This window comes from Stegodyphus dumicola, chromosome 6 (assembly GCF_044657685.1).
Source record: "Stegodyphus dumicola isolate Sdum_Otavi_A_Nest chromosome 6, ASM4465768v1".
Taxonomy (NCBI): Eukaryota; Metazoa; Arthropoda; class Arachnida; order Araneae; family Eresidae; genus Stegodyphus; species Stegodyphus dumicola.
Window position 1 is genome coordinate 51,683,607 of NC_140773.1, and position 23,836 is coordinate 51,707,442.

Consider the following 23,836-nt stretch of genomic DNA (forward strand, 5'->3'; position numbering starts at 1 on the left):
CAGAAGAAGAATACGTATTTATGTTAACATGGGAATGTTGTATATCTTCAGTATATTTGAAAAGTGAAAAAATAAACAATGTAATTCTATAAAAATTAATCGAATGGCAACAGTCTCGAATGAGAAGCGAAACAAAGCATTTAAGTGAAACAATGCAAAATCATGTTTCGAGTCTAATATTTGGACTTTAAAAAACTAGGACAATTTCTTTTTCAGATCAAGATCGTCATTTCATAAAAATCCTCACTCATATTGGACAGATTTTACAGTTACAATTGGATTTCTCTGACACTCTTTTTTAGAAAGTTAGCTATTCATTGACTACTATGAAATTTTGGGAGTTTTGTGGAAATACTGCGTTAGAGTGAAATCGTTCAGAATCTTGTCAATCTGAAGGAAAATATTACTGAAGAATTCGCGGACATTCACTGGACACTTTTTCTCCTGTATGGACATAAAATTAATACCGTTTTGATGTTTGCCTACAATTCATGCAATCCATACATAAACAACGTTATGCCTTACGGAACTTAGTCAGATATAAAGTGCAATAAAACATCTGAAACAACAACAGATTCTCTGACATTTTGCTGTTGCTTTGTTATCATTACGTTGTTTTCTAGCCCTTAATACTATAAATTAAAATACGAGAATACTTTAATAATTAAGTTTGTTGCAAATGTAGAAGAAACTACTTACAGTGAATATCCATGACCCAAGAATCCTCCAGCACGCTATCTGGCAGCTGAGGGTTATCTCCTCGACAGGATAAGTTTCTTTGATTGTCATGTTTGCTGGGATTAAAAATTAAGCTGCTTACAGTCAAATTATCTTCTTTTGAGGTACTTTCCGTGATTTGGGATGTCAGCTGGTCATTATCGAGCCACCATGAAATCTGAGCCGGTGGGCGAGCCCCTCGTGCCACGCACACTATTTCCGCTGGTCGATTGGCTGACAGCGGTCGGAACATGCTAGTTATCTGCACTTCTGTTGGTCTGACTGAAAAGAAAATTCCATATAAGAAAAATTATTTTTTTATATAAGTCTTAAATGTACTTCGATTCCTAATTATGATATTGAAAATGTTAGTAGAAGCAGTAGAATACTGAAAATGATATTATGTAGCATTAAATACAGAATTAGTGATACAGTAATTAAACTTTTTCTGAACGTTTGCCTTGAATTTTCAGTTTTTACTACAAACATTTCGGAAACGGTAACTTGCAAACCTTTGCTTCCAAGGGCAAGATTCAATTATCTGCAAAACAGTAGCTTTTTAAAATGCTTTACTCTTAAAACCTTAAAAGGGTTTCTTTTATTAGTAGCACATTCAAGGCTCTTTGTGGCACTTTTGTCAAAATTGTAAAACAAAGAATGCGAGAAAAAATAAACAATTATCTAATTTCATAGCGCAGTATATACGTCATAGAAATTTCTACCCAGTAATATACTTTTAGGAAAACAAAATATATACCTAAGATGGCACCTTTTGAGGCAGAAACTGAAGATTTTTGGCTTGAATTTCTGGCTTTGCTAAAACATTTTGTTTTAAATACATACCATATTAAATCCGCTAACTTAGCTCTACTTTCCTGAAAGTGCACCAGTATTAAATTGTAATTCATTATTCTATCCAGTCAAACGAATTACCTTTTAACTTTTCTTCTTTTTAACAATTTATACTTAGTCTAGAACAATAACGATTGAATCATTGGAATATATTGGCATTTCCATGTTTAAAAGTATGACCTTTTAATACTAAGGCATTATTTGGACACAGAACACGTCCTAAGCCAGTCTAGACATGTATACCGGAAAGTAATTCATTCGCTTCTTGTTCTAAATTTTCTTGTTCTATTCTCATTATATTTCAGTGCAAGCTCTAGAAAATGACAATACGTAATATGATCAGTATCTACTAAATTTGAAACAATTTTATTTAGAAGATTATGCAGTATATAATTTTGATTCAAAGATTATTCTTGTATTCAGCAGGCAACGTCAGCAATTATTCCGTGTTAAACATAAAATTTTGATCTTGGAGTTTATTGTACTCTACAGTATTGGATCAACGACTATTCTTGCGCTTAAATTATGATTTTTTTTAGTTTATTTTGCTTTTGAGAAGACAATATCTAAATTAATGTTAAGATAGTTAATAGTATAATGGATTTTTGATAAATTTTGCAAATACTGTAACTCCCTTCCCCATAACTGAAGTCCGACTTAATCAAAATGTGGAGACAGTTATTTTCACTTTTTTTAAAGCCATAAATTTGATGGTTTACTCTTGGAAAACTTCATATTTTCTAATAAAAATGATTATTTCAGTTTACACCTATCCTCAAATATTCGGTCTTTACTTCTTTAACTGTTGGACTTAGATATAAACTTCTGGTTACAAAAATATTTTAAGTAACCCAAATATTCGTGTTTTGACAATTTTAAATTAAAAAAAATCAATTTGGTAAGAATTAAGAAATTTAACATTCTATCTGGTTCCCTGTCCTTGTTATTACATTTAAAAAATTAACCTCATTATAAAAAATAAAATACAAAGCGTTTGATCCACGTACGGCATGAAATGATCGATTTATTTGATTTTAAAATTAGAGATCATATTTATGGGCCGTGCAAAAACTGAAAAACGAAATGTTTGCAACTGCAAGCAACTAAAAATGAAACGTCAGTTTAGAAAAAATATTATCAAATAGAGTGATGAGAATTTCATCTGTGTAACATTTGAAATGTACTAATAGTATTTTATGTATATATAGAGAGATAGATATATAGATATAGAGTTCGTGTTTTTGAATGCACTAGTAGGCTCCTATATTTGATATATTTAACTTGTAACACTAATTGTACGAATTAAAAACGAAAAATATTTCTATTTAAAAGAAATTTTAATATGATCATTGGATTATGGGGATAAAGTAATAAATCTTTTGGAGAGTATCAATAACGTATTTTTAAGATCGAATATTTATAAATCATTGTGTGAAATTATTTCGGTATACCCCTTGTAACAAAGTTAAAAATTAGTTAAAATTAAAGAATGTTACACGCTGGTAAATCACAAAAAAATCTGAATTGTATTTAAAGGAAAAACTATAAACTTAAATTATTCGAATTTGTTTAATATTAATCGACTTCTCTAGGTAAGTTGGAAATGACACCGAATATCCATAATTTTGAAATTAAATATCTCGGTCAATACGGGAATTTACCTTTTTGGGCTTTTATTTTTTATAAAGAGTACAAGAGTTTCCTAAATACAGATATAGTCACCGAGGAACGTATAAACTCTCATAAAGTTCCGGGTAAAATATTTGCGAACAAGGTATAAAGGGCGCAAAAGCAGTGAAACAGTTTCTGTTCGAATAATGATTACACTGGGGAATAAACATTTTTCATAAAAGAAGTTACTTTGAGAAATTTGCTAAAGTATCGAAAATGATGTCGTAAAAAATTCAATTAATTATAAAAAGAATGTTCATAAATGAATATCCTTCCGTTGCACGAGCAGATATTTTATTGGAAACTTTTGATGTTAAAAATATTAAAAAGACAATTTTTTGTGAGACGTGAAAGTGGAAATTTGTGGATAATTGCGTGCGATGTTTTAATAAGCTTCCTGGCTTTTGTTCCTGGGGTTTTCCCCCCTGTGCACTTGTACACTTGAAATATTATTATAATAACATTTCTTCTTGCGATTATATTTTATAGACGATAGTGCTGAAAATGACAGCACTTCTAAAAATATAAATAAACGTCTGTATTGGCTATAAAAAAAGAAAGCCACCTCCAAAAGAAGTCCGAATTGTTGGAGCAGCGAGTGATTTCACTGTACTTTTTATTAATTGCTTTACATTCTTGAGATACTAATCCAGTAAATTGAGTGATAATTGTAATGAAATAAAATTAGAGAAATTTTGTTTCAGCATTTTCCGATTCATAATATAAATTTTATATATTTAAATATATCTATATTTATAGCCGAAGATAACCGCCATGTCGTATTAGGTAAAAAATAGCTATTCGAAGTGACTGCGTACCTACAGTTCTGATATTTATATTTAATAAATTAAAGGAAAGCAAATCTGTTTGCTTACACGGAATACGAGTGGAGGAATACGATTTTTCTTGGAGAACTTTCTAAGAGAAACTATCGTATTAGGTAGTTCATATGAACAGGGTCCTGCTTTAATTATGGATAATTTTTGTCAGTATAAATATTTATTAGGTATTTGTCAGTTATTTGTGAAATCGGTTTTCTAATTATTTCATCTCATGTAAATATCAGATAGTATGTACCTATGTAAATGCTGTGCTTACCAAAGAGGTTTTACATTATTTTCATCTGTGGATATTTAAGCTATATTAATATGAAAACTAATTCTAAGCAATGAAAGTCTAGTCTCTTGATAAGTAATGCAAATAACAGGCGAGATTTCAAGTGATTAAATATTGATATTAATAAGAGTTATCCTTTACATTTATCCATCCTTACTTTATTCTTTACATACTCTTAAAACAAAAACACAATTTTCATCGACATAAGAAGCCGAGTTAACTTCAAAAGCTGAATTCAATGTTCAACCAAGAAGACAAGTCTTCCCGCATGGGCCACGTTCATAGTATATCAACCATTTATCACGTCTACTACAGTAGAATTTATTAAAAAATTTTTTTTCTAAAACTGATTTGGTATTCTTGCCAAAACTGTACAATTAGTCTGATTTTTCCGAAAACTGATTTGAAATTTGATTTCTGCAAATATTTTCCGAAACTAGTTTTGTATTCTCGGCAAGACCTTTCAATTAACAATAGGTTTCCAATTTGTAATAGAACGAAATTTGGTAACAACTTAAAAATTATATTGTTACTGTTATTAAATTTCCTGATCTAAATCTTAGCCAGATCAGGACATGAATGTCATGTTGTGGCAGATAGGTAAGCGCCTGTGGTTGGCGGGTTTAGGCCTTGTACACATTGTAGGTGCCAATACGAATTTACTGACCTCCGTTCCAGTATTAATGGATAACATTCTGGAAGACGTATCCGAGATTCTCTTACTTTTCTCTTCTCCAACCCACTGCACTTTCGCTCGATAATATTTTTAACAGCCCCACGGTGAATAGATACAAACGCACTTACAAGCAAACATCGATGCCTTCTTCGTTATTCCAACACGGAATCAAGACCGTAGTTTAAGTTACATTCATCTTGCTTCCTTGATAGCGTTAGCTGCATTCTGATAGATATATCAATAAAAATAACAATTATTTGGAAGCAACTTCTTAAAACTGCTGAAGAAAAAAAAAACGTTTCAATAATTTTAAAGATATTATGATATGTGTTCTATTCCGTAGAAAATAACAATTCAGAAAATCATGTTTACCTCGATAGAATATGGAACGTGGAAACATAATTCAATATTCATATATTCATGTGGCAGATGTCATATGAAATAAAGAACTGATAAGAACAAAAAACATGCCTCGTAGAAATTTCCTGGATACTGGAATAGTACTGAAAATACTGAAAAGTATATGATTATGTTAAAGAAAGAAACTACGTTATATTTAAGTTGTACTTGAAGGTCGCATTTAACATAATATGTATGCCCTCTACTACGAATATTTAATGAGCGTAGAATTTTTTTATTTAGAGTAATTAGGCTAACACTCATTATTCAGTAAATAATATATGACGAAGAGTATAAACTTTAGATTATCAGTACAAACTCCTGAAAATGTACATTTTTATTGCCTGTAACATTCTTGAGCCCTTTTGTATAGCTAAGCATAATTTCACTAAATATAAACACCTGTCTGATCTGCCTAGGATGCATACAATGCAGATTTTTGTTTATCTTAGCATTCAATAACACAAAGTGAGTAGAGCAATACAAAGCACCTAAAAGTTTATATGTACTTCAAGTTACAAAACTGTAGCGTAACGTAGCCATCTATTACGGGCAGCACAAACAACAGTAACACACATACTGCCACACTAGCAGATTGCTATAATAGCAAAATATATCGGAACTAGATATTATGATACTTTAGATTCTGTTGTAACGTTTTTGTGTCCTGCCCATAAAGAAAACAGTAATAATGATAATGACAAAAACAAAATATTAGTCACAGCATAGCCTACGCAACGTCAGCGTAGTATTGGCTGCCTGCATCAGTCATATTTGATACAATATGTCGTGTCAGCAACGCTTGATATAATTAATGCATGAGAAAAGAGACGGCAGGATATACTTGTGTTAAGTCCCAGATGTGTTGTCATTCTCATGTTACTGGCGTGGCTCCAAGAACTTACTAAAGTGTTGGTCGCATGTGCCCGACATCGTAGTATACGCGGTAAATATTTACAAATTAAATAGCAAATTAAAGAGTAACAACCGCAAGAGCTATTAATAATAACCGAATATTACAGAAAGCCAGAACTCAGCAAAATTCAGCACAGTTACAACGGCAGGTGAATTATGAGAGCTGCAGCGCTACGATACTGGGAGATATGTTGATTCTATCTCTTTAACTAACAGCAATCTCGCTTGGTATTTAAACTCACTTAATTTGCGTTTACGTTGGAGGTGATGGGAAAAGCAGGAGTGCAGGAAAGATTCAACATATTATATAATAATTAAAATAAACTTTGCACATTTAAACAGAAAATAAACTTTACACGCGTAGGCAGAAAATGAATTTTACACATTTATACCGAAAACAAAATTTTCACATTAAAATAAAAAAAAAAACGTAAACCGAAAATCTAATCCAAAAGCATAAATATTTGTTTATACCACGGATCTCAGCAAGAGGGAAATTCCGTGTAGGGAGAATTTTATACTTTCGGGGGGTTGATGCGGAGAAGCCTTTTTTTACCTGCTGAGCATTTAGAGCATTCATTTCATAAATATTAAAAATCTACTTTTGTTTACGTTTTGGAATTGATCAATATTTTCGATACTTTTTCTTGTTTAATTTATAAAATGTATTGAAAAATAATTTAAATTTAAATAAATGTATTCACATTTTTTTTACTTCCTTGTACGAAGTACAAAGGAAGTATTGTAATTGGGAAAAGTTTCAGGCAGCATATTTCAACGAAAATATCCATTTCGACCGCTATCGAATTAAATTTAACGATGTTTTTGCGTGATATCTGTACGTAAGGACAGAATAAAATAATCTTTTCCTCCAAAAAATTATAAAACTGCTTTAAAATGAATTCTGAAGAGAATTTTTCGCGGTGTCTGTACGGCGTCTGTACCACGTACGTACGTACGTATGTATCTTGCATAACTCAAAAACGTGTAGCCTCAAGAACGTTGAAATTTTGTATATAGGACTGCTATAACATTTAGATGTGCACCTCGCATTTTGGTTGCAATCGGCCGCACCAAACGTATATAAACATATTTATATATATATCCACTCTGTTACCCGTCTCAGTGATCTCAGTTCCTTTACTCTTATATGTTGGTAAATTGTACATTTGTTGCTTTAAAAATGATTGAATTATGTTGTTCTTATCTTCCGGTTAAGGATTTTATGCCTTTCGTAAATCTGGAAGCAATATTTGTACAATTATCAGCAATTTAAAAGCTGTTTAATTGCGGTTAAGTTTTAAATAACATGGCGGACATATTTGTTTACATTTGAAACAACAGAATAGTAGATTTGTTGCCTATCTAGAGAGACTAAGCTTCGCAACAACAAAGATAACGCATTCATTTATTAATGCCAATTAAATCATGCTTAATCCTTTCTGGAATTTTTTTCGATGAAATAAGTGTTTATAATTTACTTTGTAATTTTTAATATAGATATTTTGAGTTTTTATGTATTTTTGCCTTGTCGCGAAGTGAAAACTGAATTAATTGAATGAGAAATACTCAATCGCCTGTGAAAAACTGTTTCTTTTTCGTTTTGTTTGCTTAATTTCTTTTATACATCGTTCTAGCTTTATTATAGTATTTGAATAGAACATGTGGCAACGATTATATAATTCTTTAAATGATATAAATTTTGTGCATTCTGAATTATAATACGAACGAAATATAATACTGTTAAGTGAACCTAGCGCCAGAGTGTCGCTGTGGTAAACAAATATTGTGAATTTTAAAGAAGGCATTTATTCTATTGTGGTTTATGCGCTGTCGGCGAAGTAGATTTAATTCAATCCAATAAGTTTAAATGAAATGCAAGAAAATTGCGTATAATTTAATATTCCGTACAAGGAAGTCATGTGGTGTACACATCAGATTTTTTAGTTTTGGAAAGGAAACTGGGATGATAGGCTAGCAATAATGAAAAAGTTGCATGGGGCAAAAAAGTTTGAGAACTACTGGTTTATACCCTTGTCTCCAAAAATTATCTTTATATGCTCCCAAAATATTGAATAATGAATGAATGAATAAAATTATGAAGAAATAAAATTAAATGAGTTTGCTTATTTTAAAGATGTAATCATAATTGACAAATAGGAAATATGAAACGGATAAAAAATAAAATAATATTTAACAAATTGTAAGTTAAAAATAAACATTTCAGGAACAAATGATAGTAAAAGGAAATACTACCTGTTCTTATTCTCACACACAAAGTTTAACTCAATTTCATGTTTTCAAACATGAGGTTAACTAAATCATCTGAGAGAAAACTGTAGGATTACCAGTATGGCTTTGAAGGAATTCAGATCTGCAGAAGGAAAATTTTGCAGTGAAATACCTCATTAAAGAGTGTCTTAAATTCTGATTAAATTAAAAAATTTTTTTAGGTAGGTTATTCACTGACCGCTATCGTTTTTAGAAAAAATTAGCCACCAAGTGGTATGCAGACGAGTTATCACCCTTGAAAAGGACTTAAGAAGCCCTTGCACTTCTAAGAAGCATTGAGCAAGGTTGTGAGAGTTAAATTTGATACTTCTGGTTAGACAATAATTAATCCTATGTAAAAAATATGCAGGGAAGTACGGAAATAGATCATTACTTCTCTCCACACTATTATGCGTGGAACACAATAACGGTTAACGGACATATTCATTGTTGGCGAGAATATAATAACGATTAACGATAATATTCATGTCTCTGGCTGCCTATAGGTAGAAACAAATTTAGAATCTGCACTGAAAAGACATAAATCCATTAAAATGAATGCTATCGCTTGTGTTCCCTGCGCCAATTCAGGAGGATGTTCTTTTATTATGAGATAAGTGAAATACAAACCATTGGATTAATGGTGCAAAATTTCTCTCGTTGAAATTTCTGTATTCCCGCCAGGATATCATAGTTCCAGTGGCGGCTGAAAACTCTAAATTCAGCTACACAGTAATCAAAGTTTCGTGGGGATGGGCAAATACATACAGAAATTGATTTTGCGAAAAAGCTGTTTTCTTCTTTACGAATTTGTTCGGTCTTTCTAACAATGTTTTGAGTATATTTATTTCCAGAAGGCAGAGTATGACTATCTTCAAATATTCAACCATGTTGGGACTTCCAGGCACACCAGTGGCCGAGCGTTAAAGTTGCTGAACACTGGTAGTTTGATTCGAGGTTTAAATCCCGTGAACGCACTGGCTCCATGGGCAGTTTCGTGGTTTTCCCGTGTGTAACGTGTTTGTGAGACAGTTTCCCTTAGAAAATCTTCCGCGAAGGTATCCCTTAATTTAGGCAGATAGCCCTCGAAGCTTTGCCATAATCACATAAAACGAAAACCTATTGGCACTTCCAAATTTTGCTGTCATGTTTCTGCAGCCGAGATATCTACGTCTAAAAATTCTTCTTCCGCAAGATATAACTATTTTGATTTGATAAACACCTCAGATTTAAATGGTGTCAATCATTTATTTAAATTTCAAAATACTAGATTGATCAAAGTAGGTTTGCATTTTTGCTCATATCATAAGGAAAAATAAATAAGTCTGCATGGCTACTGGTTGAAATATCAATATTTATATGCAATTTTTTAATAACAAATGATTCTATTCTTATAAAGTCCTAAATCTCAAAAGACGTTTGAGGTGTTATTACAAATATTTTAACTAAAGATGTGAACAGATTTCTTGGAAACAGACTGTTTTGAATAAAAAGTTTATGACTAAGATATCTGCAGCTTTCCGTTAAGTTAATTAAGAAATGAAGAATTTCAAATTAAATACTTACATTAATTTCGTGCATCTTCCTTTTAGTTCCAGACTGAATCTGTTTTCTCTGCTCTCTCAAATTTAGAAAATTTGTAATAAAGGTTAAATTACACTAAGACTTGTTAATTAACATGTATTCAGTACAAGTAAACTAAAATTATATTACTTTGCAGAGCTAAGTTTTGGTATTATTTGTGTAATTTAAACAAGAAGGAAACATAGCTAAAGTTTAGTATAGTTACATTCTTTTAGCAGTGAGCAAAATATTTAATTGCAAAATAATGTTACTTCAGTTTGAATGTCCAAATTAATGTACCCCACATTTTTAATTTATAAGGAAATGAAGCTAAAATGGCTTTACCTTAATTTAAACTGAACAAAACAACAGTGTGAATATAATAAAATATTGAAACAATATTTTTATTAAACTAAGGCAACATTTTAAAAGGGAAGAGATATATTTTTAAGTATTACATCACGTAAAGATTAAATGTATAATATAAACAAGCATGACTGTATTTTATTACGAAAACAGGCATTAATCCAAACATTTATAATATCAATATAAGCTTAACTCTCTTATTAATTTATAAGGTATTTCTACCGCCTTCTAAGGGAACCTCCGTAATGTAGTGGTCTGCACTCTCAGCACGTAATTGAGAGGTCCGTGGTTCGATTTCCGGCAGAGGCTTTGCTAATTTTTCATCTTGCCTGCTTCCAAAAATACCTAATGTCTCTACAACCTGAAAGCATTTTAAATAATCCTTGTATGGTTGTTTCATAGCTAGCTATATTTTATTAACTAAGTCAAACACTTTTTGTTAAAATGCATTCCGATTTGTAAATGTTATTGTTTTCTGATTGACTATGATTCTGTTTATTTTAACATATTACGTAGCATTATCTTTTTAAAAATATAGGAAAACCCTCATTTATCGTTAAGCACTTTTATTAAGTTATAATTTCAGAGAAATAATGGTATTGTCTATTATAATAAAAAAATCATACAGATACTACGATACACAAAGCATCAACTGTTTTTTACTAAATTATCTGCACACTGATATTTTCTTGGCTTTTATCAGTTTTCCAACTCTTTCAAGTTCTTTGCAAAATTCTTTCAAAAGTGACAGTTTTTTGTCAACCCTTTATTCGAACTGGCTTTGTGAAAGTAAGTTTTCTTACTACAGAGGAAAAAATAGCTCAGAAGTAATGGAAAAATCAATAAGCAGGCCTCGTAAGATAGTATCTAAGAAAATATAAAATCTCCCTCTACTGTTGTTTCATAGTCTACGGTAGGAAGTGTTAACGGATGCTTAAAAAACGTTTTTGACATCAGATATATCTTTGAGGGCGTTTTTGTAAAATTTTTGCACAGTTAGTCTAAATGACATGATGCTAATTCACTTGCTATCGTTTATCATCCCCGCAATTTTGCAAAGCTTGCCGCTGCATAAAATTTAAGATCTTCAATGTATCTTTCATAAGGTTTAGAATAGCTAATTAGGTTTCAGAAAGATGCCATTAGGAAAAGTATAAAATCTTCAATTCAATTTTCAAACTTTACTGATATCTAACTCCTTAAAAAGGTGAGAAATTTAAAAGTAAAATAAGTAATAATCTAAGTCTTTGATTTTAAATAACATACGTACCCGATAAGATACATTTAATTTATAATATAACCTTTTAATATTATGAATAATTATAATATTAATGTAATAACTAATAAAAGACATATTTACAGCCATATAGCTTTTGTTCCAGTGAAAACAGTTAAAAATTCTTTAGGCGGTCATAATTATATTTTACCAACTAAGCTAAATGCTTTTATTTAAAAGTAATCCTATTTATTGGCATAATTGTTTTAAAAACTGAATAATATCCTCAAATTTTATTCATTTTATTGTAGTAAATAATATTTTATTACTAGTCATACAGGAAAGTTTCATTTTGATCATAATAGAAAAGAAGCCATAAGACAAAAGATTTTAATTTACCTTTTATAATATTAAAGTATTTTTTTATCAGAATAAAAACGTGAACAGACAAAATACAATCTTATAATTCTGCAGCAAGTATTCTTAATATCATTAAAAACTATATGATGTGGACCCCACATGACTTTCTTATATAGCCTATATAAATACTCGAATATGAATCTAAAACATTAACAGTAAATGGTAAAATAAATTTTCTTTTTTTATTTTCTTTCTGCCTGTGCTCTGATTACCAATATGTTTAAAATAGGAAAATATAATTTGAAAAAAAAAAAAAAATACAGGAAATAAAACTGTCTGGTAAAATATACTTGAAATAGGAAAATATATTTTATCAGTTAATTGCATAACTTCCTTGTACGGCCTATTAAATTATGCACATTGCTTGCCCCACTTCATAATTAACCGATCCCTGAAGGGAAGTTGAAAATGACATCAAAAACAGCAAATTTTGAGATTAAATATCTCGGCCAATTTATGTGTACGGTTGTCAAACTTCTTAACTCTTGTCTGTTAAAACTTATCATGACGAGCATAAAATTGTAAGTATACAATAATGTGACTATAAGTATAAAATAATGTATATGAAGTATATGAAGTATATAAGTATATGAACCGGGAGACCGCATTAAAAATTAGATTTCGTTATTTGTAGAACATTAATTTTTTTAAAAATTGGCATTGCCAAAGCATGAATATTTTCGTCATTTAAAAGAAATTTACGACTGCTTTTAACGATTGCGAAAACAAAAGCCCGGTAAGGATTCTTAAACCGGGTAAGAAGATGGTTGTATATAAATATATAAATATATATGTATGAATTTAACAAACATTTTCTATTCCTAAAAATTATTTTGAAGCAATATATGTATATATTATGTTTGCTACTGCCGACTGCAATAAAAAAGAAGGTGCTTAACTAGATGCTATGGCAGTCCCATATACTACATAATTTCAAAGTGCGTACGAACTTAGAGACGTCATGAAAAATTCCATTTTAAATCCATTTTACAATCCATTTTGGAAGAAAAATTTTGTGCGTACGTACAGACGTCAAGCATAAAATCGTCCAGATGGATCCGGGAACTGTCAAAATAGATATATCCGTTGAAATATGACATCCGAAGTTTTCGTGATTACACTTCCTTTACTACGTACAAGGAAGCAAAAGGAACATTTCGCAACGCTACAAGCTAATGTTACTAGGATATAAATTCTAGCTTCTATTCTGAAAGGAATAATTTGCTTCGGGAACAAAAATTTAATGATAATAATGTAATTTTATAGGAATATATAGATTTTATTACTATTAAATGTTTTAGACTTCTTTTAATATTGATTTCTAGTCTATAAAACATGTTGGAAATATCAAATTTGCTCTTGATAGTGGTGAAAAGCAAAGGGCGAGAAGAAATTTCTACGAAGAGGTATGCTAAATAATATTTTCTCAGTTATTTTTTTAGAATGATCGAAAATATTGTTACGTTTTTCTATTCTTCTTGACACCAGTTGTTACGTTATTTTCTTCCTTCACGCTCGTACGGGGTTTGTAGATTTGGAGTGAATAACTACGACACTTGATGAAGTATATTAATTAGGAGAGTCACGTTTTACAGTCGTCAAAGATCTACTGTACACTCGCTGGAACAATCAGCGACACAGCGTTCATGTTATCAGGCTATCACGGTGCGGACAGCTTCACGGCAAAACACTAGAGTACAACTCCCGACTCTGCTTGGTCGTTCTCAGAACTCCACGTACTCTCGAGAGTCTCTACGATACAACTCGCGATACACACGAGCACAGCTCCCGACTCTTCGTTTCAGTCATTTGCGGAGCTCAACACGCTCTCTCGACGATGCACTAACCGCGATACAATACGAGACTCTTTCGGCGCACTCGACGACCCACTCGGCACTCGCTGCCCGGCTGTCGATTCGATCGACTCCGCAGGGATTGACTCGCTAGACGAGACACTCACACCGACTGCGGACCAGCAGGGTTTATATAGCTTTCGGCTTGTGTTCGGGAAGATTTTGGGCTAAACCGGTAAGAATTCGTTCTAGAAGGTTTTCCATCCGTCCATGGCATATCGCCGATTTTGTCACCAAATGAGCGATTTCTCGCCAAATGTGGCAACCCTGCCTTCCTTGCCATTTTATGGCAACCTTAAAACTGCTTTGCGGGGAAGCTATCCTACCGCACCTGGACATTTCGTAACAATATTCATAATAATCAAACATATATCTTAAAAAATAAATGTACTTTCAATTATAACAATTAGATATATTATTAAAGAACTAAATAATTATTATATATCCATTTGTGCAATAAATGGAGAACGAACATCATTTATTAACTTTAATGATGCTGCAAAATTTTAAAAAAATACATTGAAGGTACATATTATTAAGACTGGACTGGAGTGTTTTGAATTATGACAAAGTCCGCAAGTATTCTCTGCTTAAGTGTAAAAGAGTATAGGAGTTTCTAAAAGAAACGAACAGGTATTCTCTATACACGTAGAAAAGCACTACAAAAGCCAGCCCGTTCGCCGACATTTCAAACCGGTCAAACTATTAGTGTTTAGCGGTTTTATTTGCTTGGATGGTAATGAACTCTTAAATTATTAAGAAATGCATTTATTGTTTGTAAATAACAAAATTTCTTAAGAGCTACAGGAGAATATTTGAAGAATAAATTAAGGATTCGTATGATGTATGAAATGGTAACGTCTAGAGCAACCCAGTTACTTGCCAAACAACGTGATAGAGAAAATAAAGACTCATCTGGCAAAAGTAAGATTTGTATGTCGCGTGGAGGATAAATTCAGTGGTAGTGTAAATAATGTATTGCAAGAACCCCCAAATTTAGAAAAGCAAAACAAAAGTTTTACAATGTCTATCTCCATGTGCTGCTGCCAGGGCTGGGACAAGGGGTAGGCAGGTGAGGCACTTGCCTCAGGTGAACAAATAGGAGTCCGAATTTGAAAATTGGGATTTGTTTTATTATCGATTTCATATTTTGTAAAACTTTAGCCAATTTTTGATTAACAAACTCAAGGATTTCAAAGCAAGCAATAGCAACGTTGTACAGAAAAAACACTTTTATCTCCAGCCTGTGAGACAGCGTATTGGAAATTCTGAAGATATGCTCAATTTAAAATTATTTTGCAATGGTGCTCTTGAACTGATTTTTATGGTTTAAGTGCGAAGACCGTGATATTAATTAAAAAAAGGTAACACACAAAATGGTAAACAAAAACGCCCCTTTAGACGTAATTTTAAAATCCGAAACCTTTCAGATTTTCTTTTTTGCCATTTTTTTCTTTTTTCAAGAAATCAACCGCTTCAACGGATTCAAGTACGTTAATATTTTCTGGCACTGCGCAGAGTATTTATAATTTTTTTGTATCTTCAAAGATTAGATGGGATGCACTTATGTCCATTTTGAAAACAACATTAAAAAGTCATACGGATACACTATGGTCATCAAGAGCAAATGCTGTTTAAGAATTAGATCTACATATAAGTACATAGACTATTGAAAGATATGGCATTAAATCACAAATATTTGGAATGGGCTGAAAATTACAACATTTTGAAAAAAATCAATAAAAAATTTTTATGTTTGTTACCTGCGTGGAATTTAATATTGCGAGAAATCGAAAAAGTAAATAAATCCTTGCAGTCAAAACTATAACGGTCTATAAAGCCGCTCGCTTAATAGAGGAACTAAATCTTTCATTACAGGAAAAGAAAAAATTTTTCTCGATGCATTTTTGAAAAATGTAAAACTTCAGCTTTAGAGATGAATATATCATCAAAATTTGAAGATAAACGAAAACGAAAAGTTAATAAAACAAATTGTGAGGAATCAATTGATATAAATTGTAATTTTTCAGAAAAATATATTTTTATAGAAATTGAAGAAGTGTTCGACGTTTTAATTTCACAGTTCAAATGGCGATACGAAAAGTTAAATGAAATATCTTTTAATTCTCTTCTAATAGTGAACAATTAATGTCATTAGATTTAAGTAATTTAAAGGCAGCAGTAACTTAGTACTTAAATATCCGAATGATATGAACGCTGAAGAAATTTAGCAGAAAATACTTAGTCTTAAAAATCATGCTATTTCAATAATTCTGGACACAAAAGCAGCTACAAGCTTAGAACTTTTAAAAATAATTTATGATTATAATTTAGTTCAGACCTATTCGAATTTGGAAGCAGCGTTAAGAATTTTTTTAACGTTGCCAGTTACTGTAGCTAGTGGCGAAAGAAGCTTTAGCAAACTTAAAATAATAAAGAACTATATGAGATCTTCACTAGGCCAAGAAAAACTTTCAAACATAGCCTTTCTCTCTTTAGAACATGAGTTAAGTAATCGAATAGATTTTGAAAAAAATATTGATGATTTTGCTTCTTTAAAAAATTCTTTCTAAAAATTAAATTATATGCTTGAAAAGTTTATGCCATAAAGTTTTGAGCAGATGTTTTATTTTTACTTAATATTATTTGCGATTTTTCAAAAAGCATATTTTAAATGTTTTCCATTTCAAATTTGTTAATAATTATATATGTTTCACTTTGTGGAATATACAAAGTTATAATTATATATTACTCTAAGAGTTATTGTATTTCACGAGAAATAGTTACTTTTAATGCGCATAAAATATATATAAATATAGTTAATTTGTTCTATATGTATGATATGTATATATATGTAATAATGTATATATATATTAAAGACATAAAGTTAGAAATTTGAAACTTATTTTTCACGACGAAAGTTTTTTAAATTCCTAATTAATAAATTTCAAATAATCTAATAAATCCAATAAAGAATTTATAAACAATAAATATTGTATAATGTTATGTTTTCAAACATCATTTAGTATTATTTATTTATCTCCCCCCACAGATAGGTAAATAAATAATCTTGCATTGTATACAGAGGTGCACATTTACCGCTTTGCCTCAGGTGAAAAAATTTGTAGACACGGCTCTGGCTGCTGTTAATATTAATTTCACTAAAAATTAATTTAACATATTTTGCTTTTAGTGTGTAAATCATATCTATGTGCGAACAATAACTTTTTAATAGTGGAGAAATTTTATGTTACAGCATGCAGGCTTTTTAAAAATTGCTATTATTTTGCTTCATCAGCATCTGCTTTGAAAAAGTTCGGAACTGATTCAGTAAAACGTTTCAGATATATGACAGAGCTATTAAAATATAACTTGAGATGCTGAAGATGATGTTTTAATTAAATCTTTACCGCAAGATTTTGCTTCAAAATATTCAGGAGACATTTAAATGATTAAGTATAAACTTAGAAGTTATCATTTTCTTTGCATTTGTCTCCAGAAGAAATTTTCTACTTTCATTTTTATTCCAGAGAAAAAAATTAATTTCCTTTTTATTATACCTTTATTCGTTTTTAGTATTGAAAAGGCGCTTTTATGGACAGGATTTGCCTCTCTGTGCGGTTTTGCCACTTTTAAATCCGTAAATGCTCGCTTATATGACAGTTACCTTCACACAATTAACCGAGAAGCAGAAATGTGAGGAGGCAAATTTCCCTTCTTAACCATATTCTGAAGGCTTAAACAAAAAAGAAAAATTAATTGCGCACAGGGAAGTAAAAGTTTGAATTGATGGACGCAGACTTATTTAATAACCGAGTAAAGAATTCGAACTCTCAATTGGTATCCACTCATAAGGAGATTAGAAAAATGTTTGAGCGGGCTAAAGAAGAGAAATGAGAATTTTAATGAATGGATGCTATAGAACTTTTGGCATATGCCAAACAAACAATTAGGATCGTAAAAAATATGCATCTTAAACATTAATAATAAATGCAGAAAATGGATTTTCTTTTTTATTTTCTTCCTGCCGGTGTTCTGATTACCAACATGCTTAAAAAATAAAAAGACACCAAATATTAGTAATCTCCTAAATTTTTTCCTTTAAGACACATGTTTGAGAAAAATAAGGAAATATGCTATAGCAGCTGCTGAGATACGTTACGAAACGTGGCGAGCAATAAAAATAATCAGTAGATTCATAACTATAAAAACGTAAGATACCTCTTAGGTATGTTTTATGTTTAATAAATTTCATTTCATTCTAATTTTTAATTGATGGTTTTGGGCAAAGAAATAAGGTTCAAAATACTGGCGTCAATAACATTAAATTTCAGATTAAAATTTGTGATTCAAATGCAATGACCGAACATTCCGGTGTATAACACGCACCCATAATTTCAAATTACATTTTTTATTTTTCAGGTATATTCGCCGTATAATGTGAGCCTTTTTCTTCACGAAGAAACTTTAAAAATGCATGTGCGATGCTGTTACCTTTTGAAGTCATTCGTTCGAAGATTTTTCCCGGGATTTCAAACAATGGTATACTGAATTGGCGAAGCGATAAAGAGAACTATATGTTTGTGAGAGAAATGCTTCTGAGTTAAATAATCCTGCCAAGAGGGTGTGCTGTATTCAATACAGATGTACACAAGAATGTAAGTCTAGTGTTTGGGGTAGTAATGCATTTCCCACTCGAATAAATTCATGGAATTAGATCTTCGTCAGAACTCGAGTCGCACATGCTCATAAACACTGTATTTTTTAACGCATACTCATCAACACTGTATTTTTAATGCTTTTTCATATTAATCCCATTTTTCGTGACACTATTTAGATGAGCAAATTCGAAAACAACGTACCACAAAGGATTCCTTCTGATTGGGGCACAGTTTGGACTACCTTAAGTCGAGGAATTAAATAAACTGAGAAATGTTTTATTTGAAATTATTTGGGTCTGTCATTCCTGTAGATGTAACAATACCTCTGGCGACTCATATGTACCAAAAGAACTTGGCTGATAGAAAGAATACACCGTATTTCTTGGTGCTGAGGTATGGTTTTAACAAGACAACGTTCCATGTCATGTTGCAAAAATGATTGATTCCTAGAACAGGGCCTGAAAAATCGTGGGTTAAGAATGTCATCTATTAATTAACATCTAATAATTAACAGCTAAACGGCACGGGTTTTTACTTCCGTTTTCACAGAGCGGTCACTTTGCGGCCAGCTGCAATTTCTCCCCCTTAGCTTTCGCGGGGGTTGAACACGTGTTTCGGGTTTGGAAGCGAGAAAGTATTTTCGGCCTTTGTGAGGAAGAGAACTGTGTGATATGTTTATTACCTACTGATGTCGCAAGTTTAACTGAATTACAATTGAAAACATTCCTGTGGCTGTGCAGGAAAAAAGGGTATGTCATCTTGAAAGAGAGGTCTGAATTTCTTCGAATTTTGGTAGCTGTTTATCACCTCTGTTCTAGTTGGCTAGACGGATTCCAGTTCAAGTTTTGTTTAAGATTGGCTAATTTTTAATTTTAGTGATGTTTGAGCCAATAGTGAATTAGAGGCATTACGTTTTCAGCATCAACCGAGGGTTCTTAAGCTGTTGCACGAGAGGCAGGAGCAGATTTTTTTGGCAGATTTTTGTTAAGCAGATTTATCTAGAGACTTAGCTGTTTTGCTCCTTGACGGCGGCGGTCTGTGATGACCAGATACTGCCTGCCCCGTGGTTTTTCTGCCGTGGGACCGAACTGGGTGCGATGCGGGTTGTTGGCGTGATACTGTCCGGCGAGTAATTTCCAGTTACTCGGAATTGTTGTCCTTCTTAAAAAATTAGTTGCCTTGTCTCTGATATTTTGTACTTTGTGGAAGAGGCTCATACGGCTTAGTTCCAGATTAGTGATGAGAATATAAGTGCAGGACTGTCGTCATCTGTTGTCTGGTTGCCTGCCATTTTCCACAGCGTAAGGACGATTTATTCTAATTTGTGTGAATATCGTAGGGACGATAATTTCGAGTAATGTGATTTTGTAAGGACGATCTTCGATTTTCTTGAAGGCGTTGCTTCACCCGCTAAGATGCCACCGAAGAAAGGAAAGAACGAGTATTTCTCCCACAGTTTACCTTATTAGTCTCAACGTTTGAATGATCAATCAAAGCTTATCAGTTCGAGGACCATTTTTATGTGGATCTGAATCTGATTATCTGTGCTGAGCGGGCGAGATTCTTCATTGGACCCTTGTGTTACGAAATCTGTGAGAGATTATTTTTTCATTTTGCTTTTCCTTTAATAATTAATGTTTAGGATTTTGAAATGTTAAATTCTAAAGTTGGACCTGTCATTTTTATGTAGATGAAAATTAGAATATTTGCTGTTAATCAATTAATAGCTGAGAAAGTGATTTTTATGCTTTTTAATGTATAATTGTCATAAGTTATACTTTAAATTAATTAGAGGGAAAATAAGTATTTCTGAAAAGAAATTTTCACTGAAGTAATTGTAATTTCAGTATTATATCAACTAATTTATTTGATTAATAAATGTCAGAGTTCCATATTCTAAATATGAATTATTAATTATTGATTTGTAATATTCATACTCGTAATGAGAGATAGGAGATCAAAGGAGAATTTATGAGTAAATTTTTGGATAATATTTTGCAGGGGTAGTCTGGCCAGCTATTTTAAATTATAATGTTTTGGTATTTTAAATAAATGTCTTTATTGTTTTAATTATTGTATGTTTTATTTGAGCTTTATATTATGGTCACCCATGTAGGTCACCCATGTGAGCCTTACGGAAAACATGGTTTTTTTCAATTCGAACATGGGTATCTTATTGCGGTAGTAAAAAAATAATTTTTAGGTGTTTTGTGACTATTCGATCGGCTTAGCTAATTTATTTGAATTGGTGATCAGACTTCTTTAGTTTGAGATTTATCTTTCCCTGGTATTTTGAAGAGTTCTATGGAGTATTTTAAATGTAAAGTGTTTTAGGGCTATCTCTAGAGTTGTATCGAAAGTTTGGAGAGCTGATATAGTTTTATCTTAGAGAGAGATAGCATGTTAATGATTTTGTTGCGGAAGTGCATTGCACATTTTGTTTTGATAAATAATCTTAGTTTCTACCGAAACACCAGGAAGGATATTACTCTTTCATTCTTTGATTTAAAGAGTATAAGCGTGGATATGTTAAACATTATTTTTCTCTGGTGTTGATTTAAGTGAATTTTGTTTAAAATAAAGTAGTTTTGTATACCACCAAAATTTTAAATAGTAGTAGTAAGTTTTTCTTTTTTTTTCGTCGCGGGACCGGAAAGAGAAGTCGGAGTTTAAAAGGAATGTTAAGTTTTTTTTCAATGTAACAATATTTCTCCTGTTTTCCAAAAGTTTACAGAAAAGAAGAAGTATTAAATAAATTTCACGAAAGGCAAACTTAAAAATCTTTTAAAGTACTAGTTAAGTTTTTATAAATGCATGAAGTCATGCAGTGCTAGTTAATTTGTTTTCATAAATGAATTAAGCCACTTTTCATGTATTATTTAATTTTAAGTTCAATTAAATGCAATCATTTAGAGAAAAATCTAAACAAGAAGGTAAATCACTTAAATATTTAAAAAAAATTATTCACGTTATGTGTCTGTATAGCTAAGAATTTCCGCTCTGACAGATCTATAATTTATAAGCAGATATAAATGCAATCCCGCATTCTTTTCTAACTCAGATATTCTTTACTAACTTTACAATGAAAAATGTCCCAGAGAAATCCGTGAATGTCAACTATATATACAAAAGAGATCCATCAGAGTCTACAGGCTGAGACTGCGATTCTCTATTAGCGGACCCGTCTTTGGTTCTTTCACGTCAAATGGGCTAATGCAAAGAGTTAGTATGTTTTCCAAACTTAAACAGGAGCTCAATTCCTTCAAGGGCACACTGTATGTCCATGTAACTCAACAATATTTGTCTAAATTATGTTGTCTGTCCAGATCTCCCAGGTCTTGACTGTGGTACATAGTGCATGTATGGCATCGTGGCGCACCGTGGTTTTCTCTTCCAGATGACACGCGATAATACCTTAGGCATCATTTCCTCATGGAGTTGAAGAGGTACAGAGGAGCATGCTTCATTTAGAAAATGCTCCATGGATACATTTCTAGCCACAGGCAGATAATAATAGAATGCTAGTTAATTAATTAATAGTGTATGGAATTGAGAAACATTGTAAATTTTTTTTAATTTTAATTAATCTGTCAGCATTTTAATAGATTACACGATAATGCTTATTCTCTCTTTAATCTTAGTGAATTCAGTAAATCAACTTTACAAAAGAAAAAGCAGAGCAATAGATTTATAACAGATAATAATTAACTGATTATTTTTTTCACTGTTAAATTCTACGATGAATTACTCATCGGAAAGTTTCTCTATATTTGCGCATGGATAGCTGGATGTGAGCTGATCGATTTAAACTAACAGAGGTGAGATTTTATTTAATCTCTTAAATATTCGTTAGTTTACTGACAGTTGATAGAAATCCTTGTAATAAAAATGTGTCTGCTGTTTGTTATTAACACTTTAAATAGTTTATATGTGTTTTGAAATCTGAGTAAATTTTGAAGAAGGTTTAATTTGTAATTTCCTTTAATTTCTGTATTCGAAAGACCTTGTTTCACCAGTATCTACTAATGTAAGTAATACTGTAATTAATTCTGTTGCAGTGAAAATTCGCGTTTGAGAGTGAAAGCGTGTTAACCAGCCTGAGTATAAATATCAGAAAAGGTTTTTTAAACTAATATTCTGTACCACGTTAGTCATCTGATTATCTGCAGCATTAACATGGTAATGCCCAGTATTGTTTGAATACATAAACGCGTGAAAGAACAAAATATAATAATAAAAGAAATGAGGGAAATGAAACGTTACTAGTAGCAATATCCAGCAACGAAGAGCAGCCATTATCACGAAATGCATATACTATAAGGATGTACTATATGCACAGTTAAAAATGAGACAATTAGCAACAATTTTTACAATGTATGAACGTCAAAGCAGATTTATTTTGCTTAACATTTCGTTAACAGATAACAGCGTTAAGACATCGAGCTGTAAATGCTACGACGTAAGTTCGAATACCGAAACGAGACTGCTGCAAGTGTGTTCTTGTGCTTTCGTTTACGAGTAATTACATATTCCTCGGCCTCGGAAAGTTTGCGGAAATGTGATGTCATGAGATTATGATAATTGAATTTGGCTATTATGGGAGCTTCAGCGTACTTCTTCGGAAGATAAGTATTGAATTCCACCATCTATGCCAACTTAGTTCGTATTATAAGGGAAATGAAGCTTCTTCCGATTACACGCGCAATGTAGAAATTTCAGCAAAGGGCACTTGAACAAAAAGCTTGCCTTTCTTTGATCAGAAAAAGATTTTTGGTACGCTGCAAACACTTTGTTTCTCAGTATCTCACAATCCGCTGTTTTCTCTTACCAGGACTCTTCAATGGGATCAACGTTTCAGACAATTCAAGCTATACGAAAAGATGCGATTGGCACTCTGACGGATGAATAAATGAAGTATTCTGTCAGTGGTTCCAGAAATATCAAGAGCACTGGAGGAGGTGTGTGTGTGTGTGTGTTCCAATAAATACCACATAGAAGGGGACTGAATAGTTATTTTTGTACTTTAAACATAATGTCATGCATACATTTCCCATAAACATTTTGAACATAAAAATATCACTTAGATTTATTTTAAAGTATTCTTATTTATTCTAACTTTAGTTTTAAAGAGTGACAGACC

At 31.7% G+C, this 23,836-nt stretch overlaps 1 protein-coding gene across 2 annotated transcripts in view; it reads right to left on the reverse strand.

Annotated features, from left to right (window-relative positions):
• Positions 1–23,836, reverse strand: part of LOC118188680 (CD166 antigen homolog) — a 622,864-nt gene that overhangs the window by 144,807 nt on the left and 454,221 nt on the right. For both annotated transcript variants that reach the window (XM_085818316.1, XM_085818317.1), the window contains exon 4: positions 700–999. In XM_085818316.1, coding sequence (XP_085674442.1) covers positions 700–999 — 300 coding nt within the window. The remainder of the gene's footprint in view (positions 1–699; positions 1,000–23,836) is intronic.